A 13,412-nucleotide genomic window follows, 5' to 3' on the forward strand; every position below is an offset into this window, starting at 1 on the left:
TTTCCAGACCTCAAGTTATCAGATTAAAATATGAAAGGTAAATCCATGCAATAATGCAAATAAATGTATATGAATTTGAATGTTGGCATATGAAACTTCAGCATGTCCTTTATCATCAGTCAAAAAGACTCTGGGCTACTATGGAACAAGGCATCTGGATGGAGCTCAACCAGACTTAGAAAATGCAATTCTTTCATGAAGCCAACTGATATTGCTTGTTTTTTTTTATTATTGCATCTGAAAACTAAAATGATTGTATATGTGGTATACTTTGAAAAATTGTAGATATATAACATTTAAAATGATCGCATTGCCACCAATTCTTCAGTGACTTTATTTCTGAGAACATAAAAACAATGAGAGATGCCATACAAGTGATATCAACAACAATGTTCAGTGTGGAGTTTATATCTGGAAATTTGGGGAATGTGTTCATTGCAGTGGTGAACATCATGGACTGGGTCAAGAGAAGAAAGATCTCTTCAGTGGATCAGAGCCTCACTGCTTTGGCCATCTCCAGGATCATTGTTCTGTGGTCAGTGTACATAATGATATCAATGTTTTCAATGTACCCAGAATTAAAAGTGACCATAATAACAGTAAAACTGACTAATCTTATCTGGATAACTTCTAACCATTTTAGCATCTGGATGGCCACCATTCTCAGCATCCTTTATTTTCTCAAGGTAGCCAATTTTTCTAACTCTATTTTCCTCTACCTAAGGTGGAGATTTACAAAGGTGGTTCCAGTGGCATTGCTGGTTTCTCTGTTCCTCTTGTTTGTAAATATTTTAGTGGTGGAAATACAAATAGACATGTGGATGGATCAGTTCAAAGCAAATGTATCTTACAGTTGCAAATTAAAAAAATTTACACACATTACAAGGCTTCTTGTATTAACAAATGCTATGTTTCCATTAATACCTTTCACTGTGTCCATGACAATGTTTTTTTTGCTCATCTTCTCTCTGTGGAAACATGTGAAGAAGATAAAGCACATTACCAAAAGCTCCCGAGATGCCAGCACCACAGCTCACATCACAGCCTTGAAAGCTATAGTTGCCTTTCTCCTGCTGTATGTAATTTTTACATTCTCTCTTTTCGTACAACTTTGGAGTCATGAGTTTGAAGAAAATATTATTTTCAAAAATATTTTCCATGTTGGTATAATTGCTTTTCCATCACTCCATTCGTTTGTCCTAATAATGGGAAACAGTAAGCTGAGGCAGACCTCTTTTCTGGTACTGACAGCATTAAGGTGCAAGATCCAAGGATGTGCACCCTTGAGTCTCTGACACAGTAGTTGGGGGATAATTTGCATATTTTCAATGGGGATTACTTCATAAGAAATTATTGTTCATTTTAATGTACATATTGTAAATGCAATTACATCCTGTAAGACGTAAGTGCTATACAAACTGAAAGCAACTATGAGAAGAATGAGAATATAAAACATCTACATGTCACAAAAGCATGGGATAAAACTGGACTCTCTGAACATGGCGAACAATGAGGGCTGATGAGACGCAAAGGACAATGGCACGGGGTTTTGATCCTATGTAATGTGCTGGCTTTGTGGGAGCCTAGCCAGGTTGGATGTTCACCTTCCTAGATATGGACGGAGGGGGGAGGACCTAGGACTTACCACAGGGCAGAAAACCCTGACTGCTCTTTGGACTGGAGAGGGAGGGGGAAAGGAGTAGGGAGAGGGGGAGAAGGGTGGGAGGAGGGGGAGAAGGGTGGGAGGAGGGGGAGAAGGGTGGGAGGAGGGGGAGGGAAATGGGAGGCTGGGAGGAGGTGGAAACTTTTTTTTCTCCTTTTCTCAATAATAAAAAAAAGATAAAAAACATCTACATGTAAGAATATTTTCAGTAATAAAATTTCAATGGCTGTAAATTATTTGAGATTTTCAAATGATTAATTTATACTATAGAAATACCCACTCCTGTTAGAGAGATAGTTAATGATGTAATTTTTTATTTACTATTTCTGTTTAATAATGAAGACCTCAATTCAGCTCCCTAGCACCCAACTAAAAGTTAGATGTAGTTCAGCACTTAGGGATCAAACATAGGTAGATTCTGAGAATCACTGGCTTATCAGAAACAGAAAACTTCAGTTTATAATTAGAAACCCTATATCAAGACTATAAGGATTAATTCATAGAAGTGGACATCCATTGTACACCTCTAAATACACAGACATATGCTGACAAGCACACATACATACAGCTGTATGATACCCATGCATATAAATAATGATATAATAATAAAATTGCAATTAAATGCACACACCCAAAAAATAGTAAAAAATTCAATAAATTTTATACACATAAAATAATTTCTAATCTAGAAAAATTGTTTTTTTAGCATAAAATTTTCTATGTAGACTTACAAATCATAGTTTTTATATCTTCTCAAAATCATGGTGGCATTTTGATTAAATAGTCTATTAGAAATATATATTTACAATTGGAAGTAAGTCACAATTTTAATGAAAACTAGACATTATAAAATAGAAGACTTATGTTTTTCATAGGCACTTGCTAGATAGATGGTGTCATATATGTGCCTGCAACTTGAGTATTTATACATATTACAGAGCTCACCAGTGCAATGCCAGTTTTCATATGGAGAAATTGAGACCTAATGTGGCAAAAGTTTAGGACCTAGTAATAAATATATAGAGGTGTGGGGATTACATGTGTTTTCTGAACTGGCAGCGAGAAGCTTTATGGAAGTGTCACATTAATTTTCTATGTCAAACTCACTGTTTCTTGTTCATGTAATCTGCATGTAATTTTAATCATTGTTTCTTTTTCCTTTTAATATGAAAATTTTCATCTGTTGGTGTTGGCCTCATAATAAAATGTAATGAAGTTGTTTTAGTGACTTGGTTTTGCAGAAGTAGGGATAATTTCAGAGTCCAGAGTGCTAACTGTTAGATCATAGAACCAGAAAGAATATTTCTTGGTGCTTCAATGGGAAGTGAAACACTAACTTATGACATAAATATTTTTAGATTATCTTTACAGAAAATAAATTTCTATTTGTTCTCAAAAAATCTACTACATTATGAAATGTGTACTGTGTTTATTTTATTTATTTCATGTACATTAGTGATTTGCCTACATTTATGTCTGTGTGAGGGTGTTAGATCCCCTGGAACTGAAGTCACAGAGAATTGTAAGCTGTCATGTGGGTTTGGGGACTTGAGCCCAAGTAGTCTTCTGGAAGAACAGACAGTGCTCCCAACCACTGAGCTCCTTTTTTTTTTTTTGTTTGTTTGTTTGAGACAGGGTTTCTGTGTGTAGCCCCAGCTCTTCTGGAACTCACTCTGTACACTAGACTAGCCTCAAACTCAGAAATAGGCCTGAATCTGCCTCCTGATTACTGAGATTAAAGGCATTGTTATTTATAAGAAAATTTTATATTTATTGTTTATTGAATTAAACTGACATATGTTAATAGTGGCACATAAACAATGATATATAATCTAATCCATAATACTATATTGAATAAAGTATATTGAATTAGTGGGACTTCAAACTATCAGATGCAAAATAAAACTAGAAAGTGTCTAAAAAGAGTAAGTTGTAGCCAAAAAGAAAAATGTCAAGTTAACTGACATGAGAAACCTTGTAAAGATATTTCAATGTTCTGAATAAATAAATATCCATAAATCACCTACATATAAATAAGGATTTTTATACAATGTATTTTTGTAATATTTTCCAAATTTCTATGAGATCTTCATTTACCACCCAGCCAAATAATATTCTTTCTCTCTCTTTATAAAGAAATAAAAACAAAAAACATAAAATCCCCAAACAAAACCAACCAATGAAACAATCAAACAAACAAAATTATGGAATCCACATATGTGTTGGTCAACTATTCCTGTGTGTTACCCTGCCTACATACAGCATCATTCCATTAAAGAAAAAATTCATTTCCCTGCCACCAAAGTTATAAATTGTAGATATCCTCTTGGTTAGGTGTGGAACTTTAAATCCATTTTCCCTTCTCCATACTGACATTTTTTTTCTGGATTTAACTTGTATTGGTCTTGTAATGTGTCATGGTCTCTGTAAATTTGTAAGTGCCCTGGCCTTTTTGTGTCTGGAAAATTCTGTCTCCTTAGAGCCATTTACCACCTTTGGCTTTTACAACCTGCCTACCTCCTCTTCTACATAGATTCCTGAATCTTGCAGAGAGAAATATGTTACCAGTATCCCAATAAGAATACAAGCCGTAAAAACATTCACCATCTTCTTCTTGTTTGGTTGTAGGTTTCTGTGTTAACTGTTATCAACTGCAAGAACTTCTCTGATGAGGGTTTAGTGAGGCTTTTTTGGGAGTTGCTTGTTTGCACTTCCTATTTACCCAAGTAATATTATTTTCCTTCTCAGGTCTTCAATGGGGTTGAAGACTAGATAGTCATAGTTACTTTCCTCTCATGACTTAGCCAAACCATTTCTAATACAAGACCTAGACTCCTTAGGATAGCATAGTTATAGAAACATTAGGATATGTTTCTTGCTTGATATTGTTTATGCTGGTTATAATTCTAATTTTTACATTTGATATCTTTTTTATTATATCTAGTTTTGCATTGGGTTTGGAACTCACTTATTTAGACAAAAGTGGGAGGTGCTGGGAGATTAATCCTTCAGCCAATACTTTTAGATGCTGGACCACTTTTGATGTGGCCTTGGGTGCTAGAAAAACAGATGTAGAAATGTGTGCATCTCTCTTCACTGCTGGATTCATTTCCTGTTTCTCACTCATGTAGAGGACCATTGATCTGTGAATCCATCCCTAAATTAAAAACCCTTTTTTATATTCTATTCTATGTTAGGGTAAAACTACTTTATTGTAATAGTCAACAAAAGGCCATGTTACAGATGTCACCAACACTTCTGATATGTAGCATGGAGAGATCTAACTGTTATTCAACTGGAAGCTTCAAACCTTTTGGCTAATGATCAGTTCTGGAAGTTAAATAATCATCAATCTCACGAAAATCTTAACTCTGTAAGATGTAGTTACAACTTGCCTGCATGATATGCCCACTTGTGTAATAGTGTCATGAACTAAGTTACAGAGAAATCAACCACTATTTTAATAGATTTAAGGCCCACTCTATGAAATGGATCCCATACCATATGTTGTAAATGAGACCAAGACACTGCAATAAAATAGGTCATAAGCACAAGAAAAATTACTTATCTGATAAATGAGCATAACAAAAAATGACTACTAAAAACATATTGCTTTACCCATACCTGACCAATCACACAAAGTCTTATTTGATACATGGGGCAACAACTTTGGCTAAGGCCTAGAATAACTGACAGACCATTTTCACAGGCAGGAAAACTTTCAAAACCCTCTTACCCTGTAGTAAGTTTTAGTAATGTTTGGCAGTATTTTTTTCCTGTATCCCACTTGTCCAGTCCAGATATACATTTTGCCAGTGGTTAGTGTATGGGCAGTTCTTTTTCTAAAGGTTAGTTTTGCCAAGAAGAAAACAAGCTCCAAGTGGAGTGTGTTTGATGCCCAACATTCTCTCGGGAATTGACTGATGCTCCCAGGAGCAATCATATCTCACATCAACAGAACCATATGTTATTTAAATGCCATATTCTACAGTTCTTTGAAGTGTTTGAAGATTATATATTTATGCAGAATACATTCCCTATGTATCTAAAGAATCTGATTAGTCGAACTATAAGTATGACAAACATGGATGACTATTGATCTATAATTCTTAATTATATAGTTTATAGAGGAAGGCTTCATATTAGAATACTAAACACTCTTTAAACAACTGTATAGCAAAAGAGAACAATGACCTCAAAATAAAAACAATGTATAATATCTTGTTCAGAGGTAGAAATGTATAATGCAATGATCCTAAATTGTATCAATATACAAAATCTCTTAAGCGGAGGTAGAAACATGCATACAATATGACAAAATAAATTTGCATAGGTGTACAAATATAAACAGAAGTGGGAGCATATTAAATATAACAAATATAATTTGAATTTGTAGCAACATACACTAATTTATACCAACTAAATTGTCTGTAAATAATAGCTCACAAGTATTCACTCTATTAGTCACTATTATTATTAGTGTAAGCTCACACTAATCTACCTATTATCCCATCCAGTTTCCTTTTTCTGGAGTATGATATAGGGTTCTTAATTAAGGAATAGACTCAAAGATCAATAGTCCTTTGCACGAGTGAGGAATGGCAATCGAATGCAGCAGCCAAGAGAGATGTGCATGTTTTTACATCTGTTTTATAGTACACAGGGCCATGCTCAAAGTGGTCTAGCATCTCAAAGGCCATTGACTGAAGTTATTCTCCCAGCAGTCTTTTTGTCAAGTTCTTCAGGGTAGGGAAGAGAATTAACAATAGCCTGTAGTGTTTAGAGAGTTCTATAGTAACTCTTTGGCCAACAACTCAAAAAAGTAACTCATTTCTGACAGTAGAGATTTTATTTGATATGATGAATATGATGTGGAGTTGGGTTATTATATGGTAACTTCACTTAAATCTCGCTCTCTGTTTCTCATTCACACACATATGAACCACCTACTGTAGTAGTTTTTCTAAAAGAATTTCAAAAGACCTTCATATAGATATCTCAATCAATATTATACTTTAACTTGTCTTCCCATTCCTTTTCTCATTTAATCTTCTTATGCTAATTTTATTCTTTACCACTTATAACATTGGAAGATACCCAACTATATCCAGATCCCTTAGTAGATAATATGTATCATATATGCAATATTACATATTGTTTTTGTAGCACTATATAATATTATATATTATATATAAGCATATCTGTATGCTTATATGTAACAATAATGATTAAGATGAGGTCACAAATTTGTAAAGCAGGCCATCCATGTGAGCACTGGATAGAAAGAGGGAGGAGTCACAATGTAGTAAGATAGTACTTATGTATGATATCTCCAAAAACTTAGAGTAAACAAGGAATCTACACACACACACACACACACACACACACACACACACACACACACCCTTCTGTCTTAGAACAACACTCTCTTGAATACAACACAGCTTACCAAAATGACCACAAAAAGATAGTTAAATGTTTTATTTAGAATCCACTCAGCTAGCCACTATTTGCTACATAGTTTCTTGTTAAAATTTGTGTGGGGCTACTTCCTGATTAGACCCTAAACCAACTAAATGCAGAGATAAGAACAACTCAATAAAAGGTGTGTGTGTGTGTGTGTGTGTGTGTGTTAGATATATACAGGACATATGCTTAGTGGTAGAAGGCATAAACCTGTATAGGGATGACAAAATTGATGAAATCTTTGTATTAAAGAAATTAGACAGTCCAGTGGAAAAAGACAAAAAGATTAAAATTCAAATAAAATGGCAAGAATGATATATTTGTCTTTTAGTAAATTTACTTGTGATTACACTGCAATACAAAAATAAGTAGAATGTGAGTTTATCAAATAGATTCCCTAAGTGAACTTCACTGCTATGCACTAGCAAAGGCTCTTTAGGATATTTCATAAAAAAAACTGGATATTTTCACAATATCTGCAAAAATTTGAAGGGACCCAGGAAAAGCATCAAACATCATATGTTGAGAAAATTAATTAATTAATTGAATTATATTGATGAGCACAAAAGTAAAATAAAAATATGTTTATAAATATATATTTCTTCTGTAGACAATGTTCATTTTTGAAGGTAGAATACTCATTCCAAATAAATTCTAATAAGTCATAATATATTTCATGGTTATACTTAAAAGTACTGGATATATTTGAATAATTAAAAACATAGTCTAGTTAGGAGATTTTTTTTAATATTGTAGTCTGAAAGGCTGGTAAAAAAAAGGAAATAATTTAAGTCTTTGTAAGTTCTCCAAGGTAGTTGTAGAAAGTTTAACAGAATTAATTTGTATCCTAAAGTTGCTTCAATTTTTTTCAAAAACCAAGTCAAATGTGCGGATGCTTTTCTCGTGTCTATAGTATGTGTCTATTTTTTCATATTTTAGTGTTAATATAGTTTATTATGTATTTAAAAAATAAGGCACTCTCTCCAAAAAGTTTAGTTTGCAAGGACAAATGACAGGTATACAGTGAAAAATAATTGTCTCTAAATATTTTTGCTTGCAAAGGTTCAGGTATAATAATAAAAAAAAACCTTGTCTTTATTTTAAAGAATAATTTCCTAAAAATTGCACCTTATGATCTTCAATCAAATTAAAGTTGGATTATATCAAGTGGCTATGCTAGGTCTATTAAGTTTCTTTTTGGAAATATCATGAGACAGTCACCTGGAAATATTCAGAGCTTTATAGTTTTATCTCTTATGGCATTATATATGTCCTAGGTCATGGGTACATATGCTTTTGCTGTGTCATTCATGAAATACGAAGCATCTTTGATGACTGTGGGATTAAAGCTCTCTTCTATTAGGGTCACTTTGGGGTGTTTAAAAGTCCCAGTGATCTCAATGGTATCCTGTATTCTCAGGAACCGAGGCCTTGTGTAGCTCAGCAGATACTCTGAGATGTGCTAAAAGAGTGTTTTTTTTGCATTGAGCTCATAGTTTTCTATCATCTTTATCGAGCCATCTCAATTCGACCCTCATTGCTTGGCATAGGTACTCCATAAATATTCACTTCCTCAACAAAGTCAACCAGTCCTACTATGTCAGCAACTTCAGTGGTAGCTACGTTCTCTCCTTTACACCAGAATGAAAATAGATGAAATTTTCACAATCAATCACTAGGAGGTCTCCACTGTTGAAATAGAGGTCTCCTTTCTTAAAGACTTCCCTGAGTTTTTTTCTTCTCTGTCAGATACTTTCCTCCAGCATAACCATTAAATGGCATAAGTTGTGTGATTTTGCAAATCAAGAGTCTGACATCATAGTAAATCAGCTCATATATTACAACTTTTCTTTGTATGTGTCTATTTTTATGACTTGTGAACAATAAAGCTGTGCAAGGGTAGTTTTCAGGAGTTAATTGTATAAATGATAAACTTTTTAGGAGTTTTTTAGAAAATACAATGAAACAAACAGAAAAACACACAACAAAAAATAAACAAACAATCAATAAAAAGAGAAAGTTTTGAACTGAAAATTTTGCAGACAGGTTACTTCAAACTAAATTTTGCCAGAAATATTGAACCAAAGTAGAAAAGTTGTAACATGCTGCATAAATTACGTTTTGAACTTTACTAGTTGAAGTGTAAAAGCCTGAAAAACTTCAGTTATGCAAATACTGAGCCAAACAAAATTCACAACAAGGAAAAGCATATATGTGTATTTTCATACTGCGAAATAATTTGAACTTACCTTCTAACTCCTGCAAGAAAAGATTGTTGTTTAGTCAAGAACATGAAATGGATCAGTGAATTTATTTTGTGTACTTTGAGAATCATAGTGTTTTATAGAAAACCTTCCACTGCCCCCAATCTTTAGCATACTGTGTACTTTAACATGTGACATTTTTCACAAAACTTAAAAAAGGCCTTCCAGAATCCATAGGTACATAAGTATTGAGGAAAAACATTAACAAATAATGGCTCTTTTGAATATACTATGTTGTTTATTCTCTCCCTGCCTTAAGTTTGCTACTAAATAACATGACCACCCAAGGAATGGAACAAATCATTTTTGGAAACATTTGTTAAGGTCATTATATAATATATTATAGTGGCATACAGTGAATACATTAAAATCTAAATGGCTAGACAACAAAAATAATTGTATGTTTCTGCTCATTTTAATTGTGAACATAATAGCCAGGTGATAGAATAGACCTATATGTCTGACAACAGATAAAAAGATAATGAATATATATGTATATATGTATGTCTAACTATCTGTCTGTTTGTCTATCTACCTATCTATCCATCTATAGATAGATATATTAATTTTACGCAGAAATAGAAAGGTACAAATATATGTCACTTGCAAGAAAATGGATTCCAATGAAGATTAGATGTTAAGTGAAATAAGTCAGACTTAATACAAATATCTTACTGTTCATCTCATATGGGTCCTTTATTTTAAAGATGCAGTACTAATATATGCATGTTTTATCTGTATAATTTATAGTAAAAATCCAAGCCTACAATAGTTATATATTTATAATCTCTCTCTCTCTCTCTGTCTCTGTCTCTCTCTCACACACACACAGTAGTAGAAGAGATTTGCTGGAGAACAGTAAAGGTGGTGACAAATATAGAATTGAGAATGTATATGTTAAACTATATGATATAGTTGTGTAAAATGTCTTTATAAAACTTATCACCATATAGAGAGAATAAATGTCATAAACACACTTTATTCTTCTCTAGAGTTGCTGTATAATGAATACCTATTATGAATAAGTGATTTGCATCTGGAAACATATCCCACTTTTCTTATTGAAAATAGGTTCTCCTTCCATATAATGCATCCCAACTGAAATATATCTTTTACCTTCTCTCTTCCTTGCTTCCCCTTGATGATGGAAGTCACAAAGTAGTCCCACATCAGTTCAGAATTACAAATAATAAAAGAAAACTTACAGATCACTGTCTTAGATAACTGCCCTCTGCATGAACAGGAACAGAGTCTAGCAGCCAGAAGTGGGAACTGAAATCAAGAGAGTGGGCACACACTATATATCTGCTTTTAGAGTATCAGAGATCACACCCAAGTGGGCTGGTATCTTAAAGGCTTTTGGCTGAAGGAGTGGAATGCGCTCCCACAGCATCTCCTACCCCATTCTTTACCCCATATCCATTCTCCTTCCATTTCCACTTTACAAAATAGCAGGCCTCCAAGAGATGTCTGCCAAACAAGATAAGACAAAATACAATAAGAATATATGAAAGCCTCATATCAAGGCTGGATAAGGTACCTCAATAAGAGAAAAGGTGTCTCAAATGCAGGGAAGACTCAGAGATGCACCAGCTCCTTCTGTAGGTAGTCTCACACAAACACCAAACTAATGGCTATATAACATACTCAGTAGGCCTGTTGCAGATGCACACAGGCCTCATGCTTGCCATTTCAATCTCTGTGAGCCCATGTGAGCCCTGCTTAGTTGATTTGATGGGCCATGTTCTCTTAGTGTCTTACATCTCTGACTCCCACAGTCTCCTTGCCCTACACCTCTTCTGTAGTGTTCCTAGATCTCCTAAACCATTGACCCAATGGGGATCTCCAGGTCTCTTTCTAGAATCACCCTCTTAGATTACATAAAGTTTCTACAGAACTTGATTTCCATACCACTCCCAAGTGTCCTCCAATCCTATCCATCCTCAAACACTATCTATCCATGCCTTCCCCCTCTCTGCCCTGATTCCTCTAGCTCCTGATCCAACCTACCTCCAGTCCATATGCAGAATCTTTTGTAATTCCACATCCCAGGGAATTTCATGATTCTATCATAGCCTTCCTCTTTACCTGACCTTTCTGAGTCTGTGGATTATAATTTGGTTATTACTTAAGAGCTAATATCCACTTATAAGTGAGCACATACCATAATTGTCTTTCTGGGTCTGCGTTACCTCACTAAGGATGATTTTCTAGTTGCATTCATTTTCCTGAAAAAATTCATAATGTCTTTTTAAAAAACAGCTGAGTAATAAAATACATCATTGTGTAAATGTACCATATTCTCTTTATCCATTCACCAGTTGAAGGATATCTAGGTTGTTTCCAGTTTCTTCCTCTATTGAATAAAGCCACAATGAGCATAGTTGAACAAGTGTCCTTTGGGTAGCATCCTTTGGGTATATCCCAAAAGTTGTATCCTTGGGTCTCGAGGCAGATTGAATCTCAATTTTCTTAGAAAATTCTGTATTGATTTCTACAGTGACTGTACAAGTTTGCATTCCCACCAGCAATGTTCAAGAATGGGAAAGTCTGTCAAGTGACAGTTTATTCACTGAATATCGTACAAAGTTGTGGATGTTTTTGTTTACTTTATACCATCAGGATCCAGGACTTAATTATGACGATCAACTGATTATTTTTGGAACAAAATTTAGTATAACTACTATATTACATAAGTAGTAAGAAAATTAACATTTTTGATCTGTGTGATTTTCATATTGATTTTTTTTGGTAGAAATAGCAAGAGAGTGAAAAATTGCATACAGTGAATGAAACAGGTAAACACTGCAATTCTGATGAAGAACTGAGATTAATAGAACCATTGTCTTTTAGCCAGTGCTCAGGACTGAAGAGTCTTAAGTAACATACAATCTTGTAAGTCTATAAGCTTATCAATATTTTGTTTCTGTCTTATTTTTCCAACTTAGACTGATGGGTTGTGTTTACATATTGATTTCATGTTTTATGTTATATCATTCATCTAGTAAACAATAAAGTATGTGTTGAACTTATTTTCTCTGGTATCTGGAGTCTTTTTAATGCAAACAAGACATCATAGAACAGATGGTAGAAGGTTTGGTAGGTAACCACATAACATAGGATGTTATTATTTTGTCAGATAATTGATATTTTGTATATTGTTTCCACTCACATATAATTTTCAAGTAAAGAAGCATGGTTCTTCAGATGCTCAGTTTGGCTCACATCATCACACTTCTTCTAATCAATCAGGACCCACTTACATAGTGTCTTCCACTTTTTAATTATATATTGAATTATGAAATTATAAGAGCTTTCCTGAAACAATCACTACCCATAAGCCTAAAAGCTTGAATCCAAATCTTTCATACATAAGGGCTTTGAACATCATTTAGAAAAGTAAGTTGTGTTTTATTGATATAAATTTAATGTTTGGATGCTCACCTTCCTAGACCTGGATGGAGCGGGGAGGACCTTGGACTTCCCACAGGGCAGGGAACCCTGACTGCTCTTAGGACTGGAGATGGAGGGGGAAAAGAGTGGGGGAGGGAGAGAGGAGTGGCGGGAGAGGGAGAGAAGTGTGTGTGTGGGGAAATGGGAGACAGGGAGGAGGCAGAATTTTTTTCAATAATAAAAAAAAGAAGAAAAAAGAAAAGAAAAGTAAGTTGTGATGCTTAAAACAATATTTCTAGTCTAGTCCATCAGCGGGATAACCTAGATCGCACAAGATATTGACTAAAGAAACCGAGGCTGTTGGTGGAATAAGAGAACTTGCACATGCTACTGCCAATTTGTGTATTCCTTGTATGACTCACTTGTACCCATGATCTGTAATAGCAGCTGGGTTCATAAGGATAAAACTGTCATAAGTTCTCTAACTCTTGTAATTAGAAGAAGCCTTCACCTAATTTAATTCTCAGACAGAGTACTTTTCTGTTGAAGAGGAAGTGAGGCCTGAGTTAACCCAGCAGGCGGTGGTCATCTCTTCTCCATGAGCCACGTCAGAGCATGCATGGTGT

At 34.3% G+C, this 13,412-nt stretch overlaps 1 protein-coding gene across 1 annotated transcript; it reads left to right on the forward strand.

The window, feature by feature from the left end:
* Positions 1-356: 356 nt before the first annotated feature.
* On the forward strand, positions 357-1,295 carry LOC142855765 (taste receptor type 2 member 125-like). The gene has a single exon (XM_075982177.1). It carries the CDS (start codon positions 357-359, stop codon positions 1,293-1,295), a length of 939 nt encoding a protein of 312 aa, XP_075838292.1.
* Positions 1,296-13,412: the final 12,117 nt, after the last annotated feature.

The sequence above is a fragment of the Microtus pennsylvanicus genome, chromosome 8 (genome assembly GCF_037038515.1).
Source record: "Microtus pennsylvanicus isolate mMicPen1 chromosome 8, mMicPen1.hap1, whole genome shotgun sequence".
Taxonomy (NCBI): Eukaryota; Metazoa; Chordata; class Mammalia; order Rodentia; family Cricetidae; genus Microtus; species Microtus pennsylvanicus.